Here is a 25,032-nt window from a genome sequence, read left to right as displayed (position 1 = left end):
TGCAAAGAACAAGGACTCTCAAGCACCAAGTAACAGTCTTTTGTGCCCCATTATCTTTAAGGGTTAAACGAGTGTCGAAGGTACGCCATTTATCGAGAAATATGATGCCCCCAAAATAACGTTTGCATGAACTTTGAATCTTCGCTACTTCAAATTATGTCCAACTTGCTGAGGAAACGAGCCTTATAATGACAAATATGTAATACATCAAAACAAAGTTTGAAAATAGATCTATCTTTCGGTGGTCTCGGTATAATACTGTATGAGCCGCGACCCATGAATCTTTAACCACGGCCCGGTGGCGGCCTGACCTATCTCGTTGCTAGATGCACGATTATGACTAACTTTAACCTTGAATAAAATGAAAACTACTGAGGCTAGAGGGCCGCAATTTGGTAAGGTTGATGATTGGAGGGTGGATGATCAACATACCAATTTGCAGACCTCTAGCCTCAATAGTTTTTAAGATCTGAGGGCGGACTGACAGACAAAGCCGGCACACAATTAGTTTACGGAAAACTGAAAATGATGAACCCTCGTGCCATTTGATGCAAGGAGAACAACCACTCATAAATAACAGGTTATGCACGAGTTTTAATTCGATTGTTTAATTATTCTGTTACATTTGTTAATACTGCAACTGAACTTACCTGCTTCATGAAGGATTTCGTTCGTCAACAGCCACTCACCATATGGCTATTTAGTGAAATTTAAAAATAAATTGATTTCTGCTATTCTGGACCACCCTTTTATGTCATGAAATCTTTGTAATTTCTCACAAGTATTTTATTTTTTATTTTTGTTTTTTCAAGGTTTTATTTTTATTCGGTTATGTTTGAGTTTTCATACAATTAACTGCAATTAGAAGTTAGGCTTGCCTTTTCCTTATATCTAATTTGTTCTTGGTGAATTCATAAAACAAAAATTACTTATCAGACCTTGATATTGAGTAATATCATTTTGGCTAATAATTTCTCCTATAAAATAATTTTTGATGAATTCTAGCTGCGCAGCAAGAGTCACTTTTTGTATTTAACACTTTCGTTCTTGCATACTCTTTGGTGAAAAAGCATTCAAGAGTAAAATGCTCCTTGTTAAATTTTTACAATTCGTTTTACTAACTGCAGAATTAAAGCTGCACCTAATTATTCAAAGATCAGTATAATCATACGTCATTCTTCATTTATATTACTAAATGTTTTCCTAGCATAAACATTCAAATAAAAATCTGGTTTTTTTGCTTCTTGTGCGGGACAGCATAAAGGAGAGTGTACATCTTGCTGGCCATTCATTATTTTGCGGAGGCTCGACATCACTGAGGCGTTATCCTCTGTCACTAAAGCGTTATCCTCTGTCACTGAAGCGTTATCGAGCGTTATCCTCTGTCACTGGAGCGTTATCCTCTGTCACTGGAGCGTTATCCTCTGTCACTGAAGCGTTATCCTCTGTCACTGACGCGTTATCCTTTGTCACTGGAGCGTTATCCTCTGTCACTGAAGCATTATCGAGCGTTATCCTTTGTCACTGGAGCGTTATCCTCTGTCACTGGAGCGTTATCCTCTGTCACTGAAGCGTTATCCTCTGTCACTGGAGCGTTATCCTCTGTCACTGAAGCGTTATCCTCTGTCACTGGAGCGTTATCCTCTGTCACTGAAGCGTTATCCTCTGTCACTGGAGCGTTATCCTCTGTCACTGAAGCGTTATCCTCTGTCACTGGAGCGTTATCCTCTGTCACTGGAGCGTTATCCTCTGTCACTGAAGCGTTATCTTCTGAATAGTGTATTTTGGTTCGTTTCGCCATTTGTCCAGGTTGTCTATGAAGATCTGTCACAAGAGAAATGAATTAACTACATGGAAACGAAAAATTTGTTGTTTCACGATATTATCCTTATAAAGGATAATATCCTTCATTGGTGTAATAATACTAATAATAATATTAGGAAAAAGACCTTCTTTAATACAGGTTTTGTTAAACAAAATGGCATTTTCAACAGCATTTATTTTATATAGTAAACGCTCAATTCGTCTCATCAATTGCTTTTCTTGCGCTGGAATGGTTGCAAGCAATTGACCAATATTCATTTCCGGTGGGGTGCCGGAGATGAATATCAGCCAATTGCTTGCAACCATTCCAGCGCAAGAAAAGCAATTGATAGGACGAACTGAGCGTTTACTATATAAAATAAATGCTGTTGAAACTGCCATTTTGTTTAATAAAACTAATAATAATAATAGAGGAACAAATATAAATCTGTACAGAGAGCTTTCGGGAATCTGTTCGATTCCCGTCTGATTGAAAAGGGGAAACGAACAGATTCCAGAAAGCTCTCTGTACAGATTTATCTTTAAACATATTATGTACATATATGCATAACTGGGAATCTGTTTCCCCATTTCAAGACCCATGCTACTATGAGTATTTTTTAAATAACAATAATAATAAGGAAGTAATGCAGACTCCAAGTCCATACGTAAATTTACACCAAGGACTGATCACTAAAATTTCAACCGGAAGCGAACACTAACAAATTCAGAACACAGAATGAGATATGGGACCAATGTCACATTCTGCAGCCATCCGAACGGAAGATCAGATCCGTTTTCCCAATACTTACGTCAGAAGTGATGTCTCCCAGCGTTATGTTGAATATCTTCGCGAAGAAAAAGATCTCGCCCTCCAACGATTTTTTCTGGCTTTCACTTCGGACGAACTCGTGGCCTTCCCCTGAGGATTTCAGGAACGCGAAGAGGAAATCAGTAAGTATATTCCACGGTATTCAACAGTGATTCAAGGAGTAGCAACAAGCATGGTGAAAGCAATGCAATGAAGTGTTGTTAGTTCTTTAAGAAAACAAGTCTGTTTATATATATATAATATATATATATATATATATATATATATCTGTTTATATATATTATATATATATATATATATATATATGTATATATATATATATATATATATATATATATATATATATATATATATATATATATATATATATATATAAAGAAGGAACACTGTGCTTACCCCATATAAAAATGGGTATAAAAGCACGTTAAAACGAAGAAGAGGATATATATATATATATATATATATATATATATATATATATATATATATATATATATATATATATATATATATATATATATATATATATTATATAGAATTTTCCTTTAACGTCTGCGGCCTATAAATAACATTTAAGCCCAATGCCAACTAGAGGCAGGGACAGTGCACACTGGCTAGCTAAATATACACAACTGCGGCAGGAAGTGACATTTAACAACTATTGTCAGATGCGTTCAGAAAACCTATGAGATATGCAAAGCAAGAAATCAAGTGGAGTGGGTAACTATGAATGTACTCTTCATGAATAACAGGGCCACCTTGGTAGTCACGGTACCCAGGGAAACACTACTAAGCATTTAGGGATTCTTTTCAGAACAAACGTAGAGTGCCCAACACCACAAGCAACAATCACCTGAATATTAGGTGATAAAACTCAGCAGTCACTAAATAGTGGTAAACAGAACAAGAGAATGTTGGGGGGTAAATCTCAATACGTATCAATAATATAAACAAGTAAAAGATGTGCCGAAGTTTATTCGGCGCAATAGAGTTTTCTGTACAGCACATAATCAAGGCCACCGAAAATAGAGCTATCTTTCGGTGGTCTCAGTATAATGTTGTTGAGCCGCGGCCCAAGAAACTTTAACCACGGCACGGTGGTGGCATGTCCTGTATCGTTGCCAGACGCACGATTATGGCTAACTTTAACCTTAAATAAAATAAAAACAACTGAGGATAGAGGGCTACAATTTGGTATGTTTGATGATTGGAGGGTGGATGATCAACACATCAATTTGCAGCCCTCTAGCCTGAATAGTTTTTAAGACCTGAGGGCGGACAAAAAAAGTGCGGACGGACTGACAGAGCCATCTCAAGAATTTTCTTTTACAGGAAACTAACAAGCAATTAAACAATGAACAATTCAGCAGAATGATTGAACAGGGATAAAACGATGATTTAAAATATGCAACTTGCTTATTAATCTAAAAAAGAAAAAAAAAAGGAGCCAAGGAATACCGTATTTGGTCTTACCTTCGAACAAGAGGAATGCAGTGGGAAGCCCCTTCCCCTTGACTAACTCATACATTCCACGGGCTTGGCTTGGTGGAACGATCTGTCCAATGGGAAAACAATGGAAATCCATCAACATTTGTATTTTCTTCTTCCATGCAAGAAACACGACGCACATACATGTAAAACCTAACCAATCAAATATAATGATCAATACGAGTGTCTGGAAAGAAATAAAATCTGTTACAGAACTCCACTCCAAACTTAAAAACACCACTGGCAAGCCAAAGTGCGTAATCTACCACGATAAAAAATCACATAGAAACATTATTTTGTAAAAGACATAAACCTCACAAAGATGATTTAACAACTGCGGCAGATGGGAGATAAATAAGTTTAACGAACCCTTTCCTTTCACTCGCCTTATCCTCGGTTCCTTGGAAGAATATCATGGGGAACATCGAGTTTCTCCGAATTCTTCAGGGGGGACCGCGCGGCATATCTGGCCTTGTACTCCTCCATGTTCCCCACCAGACCCTCCATGTACTGGCTCTCGAATTTGTGCGTGTCTGTCGCCAGAAGCTCCAGGTCCGAGATGCCGTAGTAACTCGCACCTGACAAGACGAAGGTATATGCCTTTAAACCAGTGGTTCTTAACCTTTTTCAATGTATGTGCCCCTTTCAAATCGGCAGTCAGTTCTCGCACCCCTGAATTGCTGAAATAAATGACAATAATAATTATAATAAGTGTTATTATTATTATCATTATTTTTTTATTATTGTTTATTTTGTTTATATTTTATTTTTATTTTTGCAGAAAAAATAAAATGCGTATATAAAAATATATTTTGCTTTAATTATTCATAGGCATCCTCGCACCCCTTAGGAACCGGCTTCGCACCCCTGGTTAAGAACCACTGCCATACTAAACCTTAGAAGATTATGACTTACGTTTTGAAATACACTGTACATGCACATGCACTAGAAACGTAGCTTCATAACGGTGCTGCGCGTAGGCTTCCCTTCGCTTGCTAAAGTAGAATATTCTTATTGGAATTATCAAAGTGTCTCAGGTGTTTAGCAGAATTTCAAAATAAATATCAAACTCGATGAAGTGATTGATTCTCCATTTGATTTTCTTTACGAAAGTTTGGTCTGATGACATGGCACGAGGACCGTTTCGCTATTCAGTGCCGTGAAAGAATGGTTTAAACTTAGGCTGCAGTGAAGTAATCATTTACAATCAAGTGCACAAAAACGTTTGAACATTGAAACATTTTAATATCTTTTAAAAGTCCATGACATTATTAACATGAACAACATTTAAAACCTGTTCTAATTTGGAATCTGAAATCTGATTCTGCCTCCTCTCATCTAAATGCGATTTGTTGTCATACTGTAAACACACACAGAGAGAGAGAGAGAGAGAGAGAGAGAGAGAGAGAGAGAGAGAGAGAGAGAGAGAGAGAGAGAAGTATACCTTAGTTTTACCAGACCACTGAGCTGATTAACAGCTCTCCTAGGGCTGGCCCGAAGGATTAGACTTATTTTACGTGGCCAAGAACCAATTGGTTACAGCTTACTGTGGAATCCGAACCACATTATAGCGAGAAATGAATTTCTATCACCAGAAATACATTCCTCTAACTCTTCATCAGCCGGCCAGGGGAATTGAACTCCGGCCCATCCAGTGACAGTCTGAAGCTCAACCGACTCAGCCAACGAAGAGAGAGAGAGAGAGAGAGAGAGAGAGAGAGAGAGAGAGAGAGAGAGAGAGAGAGAGAGAGAGAGAGAGAGATTATAATTTCAACATGAAACTTGTTTCCTAATGAAACTCCTAATTTCACTTCGTTTACTAACCAGCCTTGAAAGGTGAGCCGGTGACGGTCAGAGCCGAGAGGGTGGTGTAGCCTCCAGCGGAATGGCCATCTATACACAGCATATTTCGGTCAACGAGGCCTTCCTTCACCAGGTACTCTGAGCCAGCCAACACGTCAGCCACGTCATAAACTCCCCACCTCAAAAAACAAAATCATTGATAACTGTAACGGGAAGGCAACACAATCAAGTAGCCGTGATAATTCTTATATTCGTTTCTGTACCGAATATAACGATGATAAAAATACTTAAACAAGACAGTCTTTAACTTTGATCAGTACTTTAGGTTTCAGAGGTATGTAGGTAGAATGTGCGTTACTAACAACGGCAGGAGGGGTTAGGTTTAACTTATAAATTAAAATCAGTTGCAGGTCTCAAGTATGGGAATGCATTCCGTGACCTATGGCACTGGTGAGCTATTTCACGGTGCGTTGATATGATCTAACGCGGTATTCTGCGTTGACCGAATGCTGTAACTGATGTTTTCATGCAGAAGTTTTTCATAATTCATATTTTTTTAGGGGGGGGCGTAAAGAATGGGAAAAAATTAACTCTTATTTATCTGAAAAACATTCTTCCTAAAATGAGTCAAGGGATTGCGAAAAAACTTTCATCGCATATTACCAACTAATGTGCTTCTCTGAATAAAAAGATTATATGGTAATAAAGAAAAAACAATGAAAAAACAGTCTGGTAAATATAGAAAACTTAGCCTTCTTTAAAAAAAAAAAATTGGGTAGATTTGGCTTTTCTCGAATACGTTCCCCTGTCAGATAATGGTTTTCACAGAAGGGACCAGAAGGCGAGTGAAGACTTACATTTCATGGAGTTTGTTCCTGTAGAGGGTTCCGTACCCGGTACTCCCCCTATAGTCTACATCCAAAATAGCGAATCCTCTGGAAGTAAAGAATTGGTACGTAAGGTTGATAACCCTCGAAGCGGCAGAGGTTGGTCCCCCATGAGCCTTGACCAATAATGGTGGCTTTGTGCCCTCAGGAGCCGTGTAATCCTTGTTCTGAAAAAGGAGAATATAGTCGTCCTTCACGAACTTTGTTACATAGAAAAGTTTGCGTTGCAGACGAAGGCTCTGTTTTCTGTTACATGATCAGACAGGATTGACATGAAAGGGACACTCGAATGATGGAGTTCACCTCTGAATAATAAGCTCCGACAATTCTTTCTTTCTCTTCACCTCTGATAATAAGCTCCGACAATTCTCTCTCTCTCTCTCTACGCCTCTGATAATAAGCTCCTACAATTCTCTCTCTCTCTGCACCTCTGATAATAAACTCCTACAATTCTCTCTCTCTACACCTCTGATAATAAGCTCCTACAATCCTCTCTCTCTCTCTCTCTCTCTCTCTACACCTCTGATAATAAGCTCCTACAATTTTCTCTCTCTCTCTCTCTCTCTCTCTCTCTCTCTCTCTCTCTAGTCTTAGTGTGCAACACTAATACTGAACCTTGAGGCAGTACTTGACCCAGCACTACACGAGTCTGTGATACAAGACTTAGAATGGAATGAGGTTGTACACGCACAAAAAATGCTTTTGGAATTAGCTCACTTTTATAAAATTATGCGCGAACTGAAAGTGGAGTAATTTGCGGTAAAAACTCAACAAGAAGAATACCGAATGGCAGTGATCTGGAACCTATATCAGTTATTCTAGTTTAGCAGTTTTCCGACGTTATAGGCAAAATGTCTGAGATAACATACCCGAGATAAAAGTGGAAATTGCCTTGAAAGGCTGAATAGAAAAGAAATTAATGAATGGGTTTTAACAGGTCGAAACAAAACTCGCTAATGGTTTGACTTCAAAGCAGCGAAAATTGATAGCGTTGAAGAAGTGATAAACCTACAAGAAATAATTATGAACTAAACATGACAGATAAGATAATAATGTTGTGAGAATCGTTAATTATCACCTGAAAAATATAGCTCTTCCGAAGAATCATCTCGAAACACATAACGCTGCTACACGATCATCTAATCACAAGATTAAACTTACGCAATTTATAATATTCTATATTGTATAACATTACTTACCAACGAAGTTACAAGGCCTGTCAATTTAGATAACTAATCTAATATGAACGAATTCCCGAGTGGTAGTTTCACTCACCAATGTTTTGACCTACATCGCAATTATAGTAAGTAGGAAACCTCGGGCCATGTACCACATTAAATGTAGCTACAAATAGTAGCATGGGTCAATATACATACATGGAGCAAAGATGCAACAAAGATGTAAATGGACCCACGAATCCACGACACCCAAACCATTCGGTGAACTGGCCCAGGAACTAAAGACATGTGAAAATATAGAGATACTTCTGAAAAAACAAAGAAAAACCATCAAATATGTCAACATCTTGATGTATTCTGGATGACCACTTAGAAAGAAACGCGAAGCCTTTCTCTTGAACCTCATCTCTGAATTCCACGAAATCAGATATATCATCACTTCTTCATTTAACGTCTTTCTTAAGTTTTCTTGCGCTTTTAAATGGTGTGACTGCTCTCGATTTTGTAGCTGGAAGATCAGACGAACTTTCTCCTTTACCTGAATGGGTGTGACTTGGACACTAATATATATATAATATATAAAGATTTACACACACACACACACACACACACACACACACACACATACACATATATATATATATATATATATATATATATATATATATATATATATATATATATATATATATATATATATATATATATATTGTTACAAAGATTCTCAGGCGTAAGAGTACGCTGAATCAACGAAGCTCAAGTTTTCCAAATAAGGTTTACACTCCGCACATGCTAGTGAAAAACTACACTCAGCTTGTGTTAAAACATAGATGCCTTTCATTACGATCTTAAACTTCCCACTATACTGGAACTTCAAAACACCTGCTGCATTGATTACCGCACTCACTCAAGTATACGAGAAAATAACATAAAGGATACGTAAATCAACACGTTGATACATTAATTTTAAATTTTCACTAAATGAATCTTAAGGTGTTTAGGTTATCGGCAAGAGGATTCATAAAATTCCACGTTCATTATTACACTTTAACTTTGATCAAAGCATGAAGTTGTCCATCTAGTCAGACTTTATTTAAAAAGAACCTGTGACAGTAACAGAGAAATCACACTAGACACGAACCCCTTATTTTAAATTTGGCGGCGACGATAAATTCCCATCTACGACAAATGTCAAAAACACCACTCGGCTGGGAACTAACCCATCCAAAACCAAGATGAATGTGTGTATACTTGGCCTGAACTTTAAGCATTACTAACAAACCTTCGGTAAATAGAGATATCCGTAAGCGAAATCGCCTTGCGTCGTAGGGAACTGGATTTGCTTCGCTATCGAGATGTATCCTGGATCGACCAACTGGTGCAAGGGAGGCGAGGACAATGATGGAGACGAAGGAGCGTCTGCGTCTCTTAGGAGCTGCCTGAGGCTCCTGACTCCTCCCGTGTCTAGGTCAACTTCGATCAGCCTGAAGGGCCTCATCTCGTCTCCTGCCACGACGAACACCTGTTGATTGATTCACACGTTTACAACAGGTGCATTTAGCAGTACTTTTAACTATTACTACCGAACAGCTTTCATAGTATTTGACTATTGGTGGATATTTTGTTTGCTATCTACGATGAACAGTGAAACGAACTGAAAATGAATATAGAGTTTAGGTCAAAGGCCAACCACTGGGACCTAGGAGGCCATTCAGCGCTGAAACAGAAACTGACAGTAAAAGGTTTGAAAGGTGTAACAGGAGGAAAACCTCGCAGTTGCACTATGAACCTTAAGTAATGCCTACAGTGCACCGCATGTCCCAATCAATACAATGAAAGTTATGGTTACATAATAAACCATGACATTTCTGAAAAGATCACATAATAGTGCATTTAAAATGGTGAGACCTGATTGCATTCATCGGCATTTTGCAAACATCTAAGTTTTATTCTTTGAACACCTGCAGCACCAAGCTGTCAAAGTGCTGCTGTCAAGTTACACCAGTAAACTTCTAAAATGGATTTACCTTTTTGCCGTCCAAAGCGTACACAACACCAAGACTGTACGTTGAATACCCAGTGTGGAGGATTCTCTTTTCGAGTTTGATCGAGTCAATCACTGTCAGGTCCTACGAATAAGGAAAACAATGTTGGTCAGTGCTGGTATTTCACTCACCAGCGTTGATTTCACTGCTAGAGCAAGAATGCAGAAACTCATAAAAAGCTGGGTGTTGGTGTTATCAACACTAAATTATCCGAGATGAAAAAAGACAGTTTGTATAAAAGAATTTCAATAGTTAGTCAAGTAAACTTATTCTCAATAGCTGAATGTTTATTATGTTTGGGGAGGGGTGTAAATAAGGGAAAAGTATTAAACTTACATTTCCACAAATGGCGACCACTTCATCGTGTCCAATGCGAGGATTCACGTCGTAGGCCTGACGACCAAACCTGAGAAAAAAAATGACCACTTTTAGTAAATGTAAAGTATAAGTAATTCAAAATTAAAATATTGTTCTTGAGGGTCGTTTTCTATCTCTGTCAAAAAACTAAGCATAACCTATATAAAGACAGTAATCCAAGGGTTAATACTTAAAAAGTGGAACTAATAAAACTAAAATAAGAAATAACTGAAAAAAACAGCGTTAACAGTCATGAAAAAATATGCCAAACAAACAGTGATGCATTCATCAACACTAGGCACTGAATGACACGACCAAAATCCCCCGCCTACTCACTGCCACATGGGCCAGCCAACTTCCTGTGACTGGTTGGTGAGGTTGATCTCGAAGCCTCTTCTGTTCACCTTGTACAGATTCCACCACCCGGTGGAGTCGTGCACGTAGAAGATCTCGTTGTTCTGGTTGAACGAAGGCGTCATCATGCTGCTGAGAAAGAGAATTTCGCGAATGTCAAATCTTCTCACATCTGATTATACTCGGGAGTTCTAACTGGTCCTAAAGAGCTCTCACAGACTACATCGTAGCAAAGGACAGAGTCAAATAGATATCAGTAAATTTAGCTTGCTTCGAAGACGAAAGATACTAGTCATTCAGTATTATACTGTACTGTGCTTATGTTTGGCTCCAATGAAGACGCTGGTGTTACTTGTGTAAATGTGCTTAATTCAAGGTCATATCGACAGAAAAACATAAGTAAAATAATAAAAAAATTTAGAGAAAACAAGAGCTATATGATTTTCAGAATAAAATCATTCTAGCTTATCTTTGATAGCATCCATTGCAATTTAAACCAAAAATTAAGGCTGCTTTAAAATTGTTATTCACCGGAAATATAAACAAACTGTACATGCATTGCACTTTCATTAAAGACCAAAAATTCGTGTCCTTGTTATTCTCTTGTATTTTTGCTTTGCAATTTATACTCTATGAATAAACTGTTTTCAGTCATGAAATAATTTGGGCTTTACTCTTCCAAGTACTTCTACATTTTAAAATGGTTATTTTAGCTTAGTATCGGCAAACACCATAAAATGTTAGTCAGACTCCTATAGTGTTTTCAAAGTAACATACACAGATTTTTAATTAAAGGAAGTTCTAAAGCGGTTTTTAAGAAACCAGCAAATCAGATACAATTATGATTTGTGTTGCTCATCATATTTCCCTTCGAGTACTCTTTAGCTTCGTCACGATTCACTATTTTTCTAAAATACCAAGATTTTTTTTTTTTTTTACAGCTGTCCTATATTACATCATACATTATAAATAGGCCTAATACCCAGGTCAGCACAGAGCCAGGAAATCAGGATCGTCATTTAGATTTCAACATGCATTCATTAGCCCTCGAAATGCTTCAACAAACAGCTAATGCTGCGAAACGATATTACCTCCCGTGCTGAAAGTACTTGACGATGGTGAGCCTCCCTTTATCATCTACGATCTCCGCGACAAACATGCGAGTTTCTGTCCATGGCTGAAAGTCGAGGATAAAATGTAGATATTTAGTATTACACGATATCATTTAAGAAACAAAAATCTTATTCGTTAAAAAAAAAATTATTTAAACATGCTTGGTGTTTTAGTTTTCTGAAAAGAAAACTACTGTGCTGGCTTTGTCTGTCCGTCCGCACTTTTTTCTGTCAGCCCTCAGATCTTAAAAACTACTGAGGCTAGAGGGCTGCAAATTGGTATGTTGATCATCCACCCTGCAGTCATCATTCATAGCAAATTGCAGCCCTCTAGCCTCAGTAGTTTTGATTTTATTTAAGGTTAAAATTAGCATAATCGTGCTTCTGGCAAAGATGTAGGGCAGGCCACCACTGCCGGCTGAGAGTTTCATGGGCCGCAGCTCATACAGCATTATACCGAGACCACGGAAAGATAGATCTACTTTCTGTGGCCTTGTTATATACTGTACAGAAAACTCGACTGCGCCGAAGAAACTTCGGCGCAAGTTGTACTTGTTTTTAACGCATACGAGACGGAGATGCAACAACATTGGTCCTGCAAAAGACTTTGAATTATGAAAAATGCGAATTTGAGTATTCATGTGATGTAAAGTCTAAGAACTATACGAAGGTTAAATATGTTACGTTTTGAATTACAATTCACAGTAATAAAATGAAATCTCGAAAGTCTTAGGCTGGAGTGCTTTATTTCCTTATTCTTTTTTTTTTATTTATTTATTTCTTTTTTGTGCACTGATGGGTAACTCAGGTTTCCATGAAGACAAAATAATAAGAACACTGTCTTACTCACCACTTTACTTAATGTATGTAACATACTTCCTTTTCCTTAAAATACATTATAATTCTTCATAAATACATTATGAGTATACTACTACACTAATGATCTGACGACACCATAAGTAATCCTCAGACTACTGTAAAGACTGCATCATAAGTTATAAATATTTCCGCAAGCTTTCAGACTGACAGAGGTCACATTCCACAGAAAAGTCCATTCACTTAAGTTACGACTGCTTATTTATGGCTTAACGCTGAACTCTTTATTATCAATTGTCACTTCGGCAGGTGTTGAAGGCCGAGCATCTTACCATATTGAAAAATCCTCATTGGGCAGGTGGGTTCCGTTCTCAGCTAGCACTGTGCGGGCCGCGCGTTCGAATCTCCGACCGGCAAATGAAGAATAAGAGGAATTTATATCTGGTGATAGAAATTCATTTCTCGGATTCCACAATAAGCTGTAGGTCCCGTTGCTAGGTACCCAACTGGTTCTCAGCCACGTAAAATAAATCTAATCCTTCGAGGGGCCAGCCCTAGGAGAGCTGTTAATCAGCTCAGTGGTCTGGTTAAACTAAGGTATACTTAAGTTTTTTTATTACCATATTGGGGTGATTCCACTGAATCCAGACGAGGTAATTCCCGTCCTGGGAGACTCGAGGAGAGGAGAAGAAGTCGGCGTGAGCTGCGATGACGTTCTGCTCCCCTGTCCTGGCATTCACGATGACAATGCCGTTCTCTGGTTCCTTTGCTTTGCCCTTCTGGAGGAGGTCGTGGTCCTCTACCACCAGGAACAGGCTGTCCAGCTGTGAGGAGGAGGAAGGAGCCTTAGCACAGCTCATAAGCTAATACACAAGGAACGTCCCAAATATTGGAATTATTTATAAATGGAAAGGGGGATCTGCTTGGGAATCTCACTCCTCACTTTCAATAACACTGCAAGCGTCATGGATATAAATAAAGCATACACGGTGACTTTTATTCTAATAAAGCATCGCTTTCTATACTTGTTTCTCTTTTGTGAAATAAATGATGAAATATGAAAGTAACTGTATCTGATTCAGAAAGCACAAATTGCGTAAAGTTACGAGTAGATACAAATGCATCTGTTACAACATCCTGAAAAAGTTACCGAAACGATAAATTTTAGTCACTTCATGTCTCTTCCAAAACCAGGTTAGGGATGTAAGGATTCTTTGACGAGTACCTCTAATGTAATTATGGTTGATAAACTATCCTCTAACCAAGTGTAGAAAAAACTATTATGAATTTCACAAAGAAATAGAAGCTCTGTATATTTATCAAAGTAAATAAAAATATTCTGAATTAATCTGTCATATATATATTATACATACATATATATATATATATATATATATACATATATATATATATATATATATATATATATATATATATATATATATATATATATATATATATATATACATATATAATACCGAATGGGGATGTACAGTACGATCTCTATGTGCATATTAGAGAGTTGCAGCGCTCGGTTCACGTTGTTCTAGGTCAATGGTTTATTCCCCAGCCTACCACCCAAAAGTACACCAACTTGTAAACGAGCACCAAAGTCTGCTGGGGTCAAGAAAATGGTGTTTTATATATATATATATATATATATATATATATATATATATATATATATATATATATATATATATACATACTATACATAACATACTGTACATAACAGCACCCTGGTGTCCTCAGGAAATACTTGTGTGGGTGACGTTGCTAGCACAACTTTTTTCTTTTTTGACCCGCAGCAGAAACACTGCTACAAAGGGGAAAAGGAACGTTGATAAGGAACTTATCTCTCCGCTACTAATGTTTACAATTCTAGGACACATGCCTGACCAGCAGTCACCTAGACAGTCTACGATACCTCATAAGTTCACACTGTTGTCAAGTTCTCGCACATATTTCTTGCAGTACCGTAAGAATACGTTTACATAACACATAACCTTTGTAACGTCACATAACGAGAGTCCACGACGCCTCGTATGTTTTCAATCGCCAAAACCGCTTCTTATGTAAACATTCGCCGAGTTCCGTCACGTCAGTAGCTAAAAAAGAGCATCAGGGATCGTTTGCCATTTTCAAGATGGTAAAATTACAGGGGCCCTCCTTGGGTGTATGTTATTTGTGGTCTGAAAGAAGTTGACATTACAAGCAATATACAGACACATACATATAAATGTGTATATATATATATATATATATATATATATATATATATATATATATATATATATATATATAAATGTAAATAAAGACAAATGCCACAAGTAAAAAGAAACAATGGAGTGGTTGCTAGGCCTTTCGGCACAACGGTCCTTTAGACCACAAATAACACACACAAATTATATACAAATTATATACAGTATAATATACATATACGTATATGTGTATGTATATACATACATATATACTACACACATATACATGTGTATATGATTGTGTATGTATATACGCACGTATACGTGAGGGGCATAAACGTAAACCCTAGCCAAAATATCTCTAGGGTTTTAGTGTCAATCCATATAAGAAGAAAATCATCAGTGGGAACGGCGCTCCGACATACACCTCGTTGCTCTGATCTCGAGTCATTACGTAATGTTTCTTGGAACAGACGACCTCTTGTTTCACCCTTTACGTACCCACATAACTTCCGGGTGTCCAGTCCACTATTTCAAGCGCGTGCGCACACTTTTTTCCGTCATGTGGAGTTGAATAACTCATTCATATAACATCTTGACGAAGCTATGGACCTGCGCATGATAAATGACGAGGACTGGAATACAAAATTAGATACAACCGCCCCACGGCCATACTGCCATTCACTTCAGCTATTCCTCAACCGATGGCTTGTGAAATGACGTGAAAGTGACGAGAACAGAGTTAGCACAGTATGTTCCTGAACCAGAACTACCTAGATTTCACGTGTACTTTGTTATTCTTCATTTGCTATGATTTCATTTATTTTAACCAAAGTTGCCTTGTATACGGGAACCAGGAGAGCAAAAAAACTGGCAGGAACTTTTTCTACATAAAACATCAAGGTACGAACGACACTTTCACGTGTCCTCATCCTCAATCGATCTGTCCGTTTACATTTATAGCAGAATTTGAGAGACCTTCGACGTAAAAAGGATACAACAAATTCAGAATTGACAAAACAGAAATCCCTTGAACGCTTCTTGTTTCGGGATGAATGTCGAATATCAATCTTAATACTGAACAGTCGTTTTTGAATTTGACTGTCTAGGTGTAACATTCCCTCTCATGCAGTAGTTACGAATATCAATCTTAATATTAAACAATCGTTTTTGAATTAGACTGTCTAGGTGTAACATTCCTTCTCATGCAGTAGTTACAAAAGCTGCTTGCCCACAGAAATAAAGAGTGGTCAGGTAACAGTAATGAAAAATAAGAGCTAATCGCGATGAGTGTGAAGCCCAGAGATAGCTGGAGTTATGGTTTTGAAATCTGCCCTTCAAATCATTATAACCGAAAACATTCCATTAGAAAAAGACTGAGAACGATTCTGTTACCCGGGGACAGTAGCACCCATCAGCAAATCTTCTGTAAGGAGTGTTTGTTAACAGCTTAGGAATACCGTCAGGGCCGTCCTGACGGTACAGCCCCCAGTCATAGCCGTTGGAGAAGAAGAGCGTGTTGTTGTAGACGGTGAAAGATCCCCCGCCATATTCGTGCACCATCGTGTGCACGTTGAAATTCTCCGGGGTCCATCTCACAACGACCTTTGTTTCTGTGTCAGAGAGAAGGGTGCAGGTAATTGGAAGGAGACTGTGTTGTAGAAAGATCTCGTTAACTGGACCTGCCAAGGTGTCTGTCTTACGAGTACATGAGTCCTGACTCATAGAAATCATCTGTTATACTCATGTCACTTGTCAACAAATAGTAATTTCATTTGCAATGTGGAAAAGTTATTATAATGCAGAAATACGCACTTAAATCAATATTTAATAATTTTTTTATAGATGACACAATAATATTATTTACAACAGCAAACAAGAACGTTTTAAAAGATGTAGCTGTCAGTGGATGCTCCAACGTTCAAAAATGCAATCACAAGGACAGCGCGACGCTTTCGAGAAAAATGAATCTTACCTGGATTGTAATGGAAAACTGCATGTCGACCACCTTCACTGGCGAGCCGCTCACTCCAGAATACATTACCTGTGATGAAAATAGTTTAAGGTTCTTAGAAACAACGTCAATAAAATGCTGAGCTAATGTCCTTTGTAACTTTAATATATTAACCTCAATGATTTGTTAATGTTATGCTCAAAATTGCAGAATGCAACTTGGTGCATTTCATTTGTTCAAAGACAGTTTCAACTTGCTACTAGCGCGGAAAAAATAATCGCAATTAGAAAATAAAATGTTTATAAAATCCTTGAAAACTGCAATACTATCTTCAGACCCTAACATTTATATACCCATATTATTCGCTAGGTGTTGGCAAGAGAAAAACAAAATATTGCCCAATGTTGGTAATTTTGCTGATTACTATAAAAATTGAAAGAATGCTTTGGGATGCTGAAAAGGATTGGAATGACATTTTGTAATACTTAAAAAGTCTTTATGGGGTTTAAATTTAATGCAGAGGGCGTTGACGTCTGATATAGGTCACGAAAAATGTTTTGGAAAGTTCAGTTACATAATTCTTCGTGTTCTCTCTCTCTCTCTCAGGAGCTATCCCAGGTTAGATTAGGTTTTCCAGTTTTTTCTCTCTGAAATCTAAACACTTACTTTTCAAAGCTACAAGCCACTCTTCTGCCCCAAAGGCATTTTTAAAAATTTCTCCTCTGTCTGATAATCTGATAGGAAGTGGCTTGACTTCACTGTATTTTCACTTTCTGACCTAATTAAAGTCAATATTCTTGACATCATCGTTATTTTTCTTACTAATTATCACTTTATATTCTTTCTTGGCATTCAACCATAAATTCATCGTTTATTGATTAGTTCAGCTTTTAATTTTCTCTAATTCACTTTTTCACACGAGGATATTCTCTTACGTTATTAGTGAACGTTTCTTTCAAGATAACGATGGTCTTTTTAGCTAAATGGTTCTCAACCTTCTTCACTTCATTCCTCCCTTCATGACCTTAAACCTTCCTGATATCATTTCATGTTTCAATTAGTATATATAATCCCCATTAAAAAACAGGCGTAGAAAAGGATGTTAAATAAATAAATAAATAAAAAAATGAAGAAAAACACTGTTTACAAGAACTAAACTGATTAGAAACTGTTTTTAAGTTATCCCCGAGTTGATGGATTTTCAGTATCAATGCCCTTAATCACCACACTGGGAAAAGAAAAGCATCAACAAAGAACAATAAGCTTCTTATTTTCTTTAGTTAAGAAATTCAATCAACCTTAGTTTTCTGGAAAATTGTGAAATGTATAATTTGTAACAGTCTGCTATCCGTCCGCACTTTATTCTTGTCAAGGCCCCAGTTTGAAAAACTATTCTTGAGTCAAAAATGACATAAATAAATATGTTCGTATTGATCATTACATTTACCAATCTTGTTATTTTCAAACAAAACTATTGCGACCCTTTCTCTGTCCTCCGCACTTTTATTCTGTTTGCCCTCATTAAAAACTACTGAGGCTAAATCTGCCAAATTCGTGCTTGATCATCCACCAACCAATCATCAGACATACCACCACCGGGCCGTTGTTAAAGTTTCATGGGATTTATGGTTAAATCTAGCCATAATCGTGACTGGCACCGAAAGATAGATCTGTTTTCGGTGGCCTTGATTATACGCTGTACAGAAAACTCGACTGCGCCGAAGAAACTTCGGCGCATTTTTGTACTTGTTTTGTGTTGTTCCAAATGAACGAGGCTCACATGAAATATGAATAACAATGGCTTTCACACACCCTAAAATTAAACATCCACTACTGCTGCTTGATAAGATGATCTCACCTGTAATTGGATCTACCTTAGGAGGCTCCACTATCGTATAGGTTTCTCGAGTCACAATGTCACTGCTGACGGGCGATTTCCACGAGCCGTAAGGCGCCTCCATAGTCGAAGCGTCGCCAGAAGACTTGTTCTTTTCCCAGGGACTCTCCGTTCCAATCGTGAGTATCCCCGGAGCCTCTTCGCTGACTCCGACAGGCAAGTTGTGGCGAACAGCTCCCTTTTCCTCTTGGTCTCGAACGGTCGGGAGGGTAGGGATGAAGATCTAGCGTTTAGAAAATGGGGAAAAACAGTTACTTTTCCTTCATGATGTCCAGCCACTTCAGCTCTATTGGAAGAAACTAATTTACTTCACTGAAAAACACTACTGATGTCGCGGTTTGCGACGAGGCTGTGACACGCTTCGCGAAATACATTTGAATATGAAATTTACACTTTCAACCTCGAATAACATGAATAATTTGATACATTCAGTTCATTTGACTCAGGGCTGAAACTGTTTCTCTCTTTTTATTTGTGGTTTAACGTAATTTAGAATAATCAATGATAACCCGCCACCATGAAAACGAAAATGAACACAATTTTTTTCTGTACTTAGGAAGGGGACGCCAAATACCTGTTCCAGATCCAGAAACAACGTCTCGGCAGGACCCTCTTCTACCAGTTCTTTAGTCTTGGCCGAGGTGGTGGTTTCGTCTAACTGGGGATAAGGATTATTATTTTCATGTTTACACAGCACAAGAAAGTCAATCCAGTATTTCACATGTAAATGAAATCCCTTTTACCAAGCAATAAGCGTAGCTTCCCCGTATATTTCTTTAGTTCGGTACTCATAACATTCTGACACATTCGATAGGAATATCATTAGGTAGGTATGGCTGTTTATTTCTTGTTTATAACGGAAAACATGGGCCAACCGATAATTATAAATCGTCTGCGTCACGCAAATTCTGGCTAAGAACATTAATCTTGATCACTTAATTTAAGCAAAATTCTACCAGGCCCGGCAGAGAAAAAAAGGAATACAAATTGCTTAAAGTTAACTTTTTTTTCTCTCTCTCTACATACCGTTTTCAATGAGGGAAAAACAATTGGTCGGACAATCGTTTAAAACTGGTCAAACGATTTAATTCATACGCTCCAATTACTAAGGATGTAGAGAGTTTTGACTTATTTTCTTGCCATACCATTCCAGTGAAAGTAAGCTCTCACACAGTGACGGTGGAGTCAATATTGCGCATCTTCCTGTTAAATCGTAGTGAGGGGTCAGGATCCCAAATCACCTGTAAAACATTCAAGTTCACTGGTTTCGGTTCTCCGCGAATATTGCTCCTCCAGGTACGTGTATCACAGGTAAATATCCTTTCCTCATGACATGCTACATTCCTGCTGCCTGACTGTGTTCAGGATAATGTGCACGGTCACTACTTTGCGATGTTTCAAGTTCCCAAGAAATTTCGGTGTCTCCTGTATCCCTTGGTTCCTCTCGTCGCACTGGTGCAATCTTACTGTGCCATTTCATTCTTTATTTCCAGTTTTAAAAGACTGATGAAGACGAGGCGCGATCTTACGTACAGTGTACTGAACCCCTAGTGTTTACTTTTCTTACATAATTTATCTTAGTTCCCTTCGTGGGTTTCGCTAGATGGGCTCCATATTCCAGTGAGGCTTTCTTTGGAATCGTAGCTTCAGTTGACTGCACTTGAATTAATAGCATTTTACTTTAAATGTAATAGGCACATTTTAATAGAAAACGCACAAAAAAAGGTTAGGATATACTCAACAACCGAATCTTTATATATGAAAAATAAAAAACTTGGTATTTCTAACATTCTTCGTTGCCCTTCCAGTATTTCTCTAAAATTTAAGAAACGTTATACGAAAGGGGAAACAGGTGCCTTTGGTAACAGCAGATTTTGTTATAATAGATGGCTATTAAAAGTAAAAGAAACAATAAATAAAATGTTCACAAAAGAGAATATTAACTACTGTTTTTGAGTACCCAGTAACTAAAGCAAGATGTGTAAATTGTCAGTTTAGAGGGATTATGCTTATGTACAGAAATGCCTGTGTAAAATGTGTTGATGTATACCGTAACCATATTGTAAATATTGTAACTGTAAATAATGTACGTTCAATCCTTTCCATAAAAGTAGAAAATAAATTAGAGGTGAAAAGTGACGCTGAAATAAAAAAATAAAAAAAAATTACAGAAAATTTACATCTGATCAACGGAAAAGACCATTCATTTTGCAATCCCCTGATACGTTGATTACTTTTCTGGCAGTCTTAATACAACTTAAGATCCAGTTAGACTGCAGTCCTACATTCCGTCCCATGATGGCCTGGAATGTAGGTGTGTAAAACTGTCGCTAATCAGGTGTTTTGTATTGTCAGACGATTGACCTTTTGAAGCAAGACAAAAGGTGATTCCCAGATGTACCAGGTAATTATGGCTGGATGGTACGCACGAGCGACAAACTGCAATAACGTCAAAAAATTAATGAAGTATGACAAGGTTCCTCGACAATTAAAAACTAATTTTGTTGAGACAAAGACGTTGCTGAGTACATCCATTCTAAATCCAGCGCCTTGTAAGCAGTCATTGTACTCTAGAAGAGAGGCTGTAGAATCCGGACTGGACTCTTTAAAGGCCAGCTCATTGTTGACACACTATATCCATTAGCCTCGGTGCCAACAAAAACCTGACATGGATTTTGTTTTTTTTTGTAGCTCATCCGTTCACCCAGGTAAAATCACGTGCACTTCATTCTACCGACATTAAAGATAGCGACAAAAAGAATCCGGTGATCTCGTCTGTAATGGAGTGTTTCGTTCCATCTTTCTCCCGAGGGTAGAAAAAAAAACCTTTCGTCTGACAGGTTCCATTTGAATAATGAAAAAAAAAAAAAAACAGCCGCTGCAAAACTACATAAAAGCGGCTCATCTGACGGGGCCACAGAAATATTAAGATTAGTCGAAACTCAATAAAAACTTGATCTAGTGAAGCTTACAACTTGACTTCAATAGCTTCCAATCTACCGAAACACATGCTGGAAACTTGATAACTTGATTAATATTTTCAGTAGGATGAATACTCTATATCTGTCCTTTAAGAACTAATGGCATAAATGATATTATCAAACTCGTCAAACAAAAAATCTAACTGAATGTATTTGTAAGTATACGTATGTGGATATATGTAGCAGAATGAGCAATATATCAATTTTCCAGTCGCCATGCTATCTGGAAATAAGGAAAGCTATGATCATATTTCTTTAGGTAGAAGGGCACTTTTCAAAACATTTCTTGATAATGATATCACAAAATAAGAAGAAAATATAAAATATAACCAGACAGTCGTTAACCTTTCTGAAGTGTGACCAAAAGAAGCGACATCACATGCAGGAATCAGAAAAGAACTTACACAAGAAGCAAGCAGCGAGCAGAGCCACAGAGACAGCGGGATGCGACACCAATCGGGGTGAGTCCACAACAGCCTCATCTCTGCCACTGAGATAAGACGAAGATAAGATAAACCCGAGTCCGCAGCTGCACTTTTCACATTTCAGATTCCTAAGAAGAAAATTCTACCCTCTTAACCTTTCTGAAGTGTGACCAAAAGGAAAGCTATGATCATATTTCTTTAGGTAGAAGGGCTAACCTCCTTGTTGTGATCTACTGATGGTGGCAGCGTCACATTCATTTAAAGGGTTACACTATCTGGAGAAAATATTGGGGATTAATGCATATTATTTTTCATAAGATGAATGTTTAGTTACTAATGTCATTTAGTGCCCGTATACCGATTGTTAGTTAACTTACCTACATGCAAAAATAAAGCATTGCATGTACTAATAACTATTTTATCAGCAAAGTTAGTCAACGCTGGTTCTGGCCAGTACTTAGATGAGGTAACTATTAGGCCTTGAACATCCATGGAGCTAGGCATGGGGGAGCAACATCACTCCTTATATACTTGAAAATTGGAAGGGGTAGAAGGCACTTTTTCAGGGTAAACATTTCTTGTTATGGTGCTACCCCATTAGGGGAAATTTCTTTAGAAGGCACATTGTGTGTGTGTGTGTGTGTGTTAACCTGTGTGTGTGTGTGTGTGTGTAGTGTATATATATATATATATATATATATATATATTTCTTTAGGTATATATATATATATATATATATAACCAGACAGTCGTTAACCTATATATATATATAAGAAGAAAATATATATATATATTAACCTATAAAAGGAAAGCTATATATATATAAAAACATTTCTTGATACAATTTCCCAGACAGTTTAACCTTTCTGAAGGGTATTCACACTGATTCCCAGCTTCTTCCACTTACCAACTCTTTCACTAGTACCTGCAGTTCCTCATTCGTATTTCCATTTTAAACCGTATCATCCGCAAACATCAACAGTTCCACACACTCTTCACGACGTGCGTTTTCATACCACAACTTCTCAGCTACATGCGCTGTCATTTCTCCGACATCTCGCGTCAAGCCATCCATACAGATATTAAAAGCCATGGAGACATTAGACACCCTCGTATAAAAATCAGTCATTCTCCAGTTAAAATTCTGACCGAGGGTTTCGTGGCTCTCAACATTTTATACAACGTATATCTTCAACACACTCCAAATTGCCTGCATATCTGTTCTACCATAAGATTATTTTTTGCCCCTTTATGCCAAACACAGCATTTTTTTATCTTAAAATTTCCGCATGAATGTTCCGTATAAAACACTTAAGTCCCACCCACTCTCCCTCTCTTGGTTTAATTTCTCCCCACCTATGCAAAGGCAGAACACATTATCAAAAAGTGCAGAATACTTAGCGAGAAGCACTTTCAATAACAACATAGGTTTAAAAAAATACTTAAAGATTTTTCTCCCGTTTTTTCCATCAAGTAACTGAGTGAATTGCATCACTAACAGTACACAATTCCACACCGGCAGAGACAGCAATATGGATTAGCTCTTTTACAGTTATGTAAATAAAAAAAACAAATACCTGAACAATCATAAAATCATGAAAAGGTCTCCGGACAGGAATAAATGTGCAATAAAAGCAAAAGTCAAGTTCATCCTCCCTGGAAAAAAGTTTGGCGACTTTATCGCATCGTACCCTATCTATTCAGTGTTCAAGTTCAGTGACATTTTCCTCGACGAAAGTCGATCCCCTCGCAAATATACACACTGACGTAATCATTAAAGAATGTTTTTGGGACAGCATAATATACCTATATGTTTTCAAGGCAAAATGACACAACCCATTACTACCAGGCGACCTTCAACTATCCTATCGTGCAGTTGCATTGATGTGTTCCACAGAAAAACATGATGCTTTTGTTACTGGAATGCGGATGAGCATAACGCAAGCGCCTTTAGAAGGCAGACTACAATTGTGCTTGAGCGCTCCTGAGCACCAAAGAAAGCAAGTAAAACTTCGGCGCAATCGAGTTTTCTGTACAGCGTGTCATGCTGTATGAAACTTTCAGCCACGGCCCGTGAAACTCTCAGCTGCGTCCAATGAAACTCGGCCACTGTTCGGTGGTGGCCACAGCCACGGCCTATGAAACTCTTAGCCGTGGCCCATGAAACTTTCAGCCACGGCCCGGTGCTGGCCTGTGTTGCTGGCACCTATAGAGCTGCCAACCGCACAATGATAAGCGCTGCCAACCGCACAATTATGGCTAACTTTAACCTTAAATAAGATAAAAACTACTAGGGCTAGGAGGCTGCAATTTGGTATGTTTGATGATTGAAGGATGGATGACCAACATACCAATTTGCAGCCCTCTAGCCTCAGTAGTTTTTAAGATCTGAGGGCGGACAGAAAAAGTGCGGACGGACAGACAAAGCCACCTCATTAATTTTCTTTTACAGAAAACTAAAATGGTTTAATGTGATCCTCACACAGACTCGAAAAAGAAGTAGAAATCAAAAGAAGTAGAAAAAGGTTAAATGCACATCAGAGACCGTGATACCCACATAATTCATATATGACAAGCCACCTACGAGGTCAGCAAGAAACTAGTCACAGATACACGAAATCTGCAGGTGCCATTTAGCAGCCCCAACCAGTTCAAATTAGCGATATGGCCGTCACATAATCTGCATCTGGAACGCAGATGAGAGGAGAAACGAAAAAAAAAAAAAGGAATGTGATGACAAAGGAATTTTCACGGAGTTTTCCTCATAGCAACGACGCATGAAGTTCAACCCCTTCAAACTTATGGATAAGCCAACGAAGTACTTTGGATGAAGATGATCATCACTAATTTTTATTGCCGTTGGATCCTCGCAGGAATACCAAACGGAACGCGCAGGGAA

General features: G+C 37.8%; 1 protein-coding gene across 1 annotated transcript; it reads right to left on the bottom strand.

The window, feature by feature from the left end:
- Positions 1–784: 784 nt before the first annotated feature.
- LOC136855659 (uncharacterized) lies at positions 785–22,239 on the bottom strand. Its single transcript, XM_067132872.1, is given in 18 exon segments — positions 785–1,824; positions 2,616–2,725; positions 4,109–4,190; positions 4,510–4,542; positions 4,544–4,701; positions 5,948–6,105; positions 6,784–6,980; positions 9,274–9,513; positions 10,019–10,120; positions 10,373–10,442; positions 10,730–10,876; positions 11,839–11,924; positions 13,296–13,499; positions 16,272–16,489; positions 16,852–16,920; positions 18,689–18,950; positions 19,302–19,385; positions 22,113–22,239. Coding segments are annotated over 18 exon segments (2,370 nt in total). The 5' UTR covers positions 22,191–22,239; the 3' UTR covers positions 785–1,752.
- Positions 22,240–25,032: the final 2,793 nt, after the last annotated feature.

The sequence above is a fragment of the Macrobrachium rosenbergii genome, chromosome 32, assembly GCF_040412425.1.
Source record: "Macrobrachium rosenbergii isolate ZJJX-2024 chromosome 32, ASM4041242v1, whole genome shotgun sequence".
Classification (NCBI taxonomy): Eukaryota; Metazoa; Arthropoda; class Malacostraca; order Decapoda; family Palaemonidae; genus Macrobrachium; species Macrobrachium rosenbergii.
This window is presented reverse-complemented; position numbering and strand designations above follow the sequence as displayed.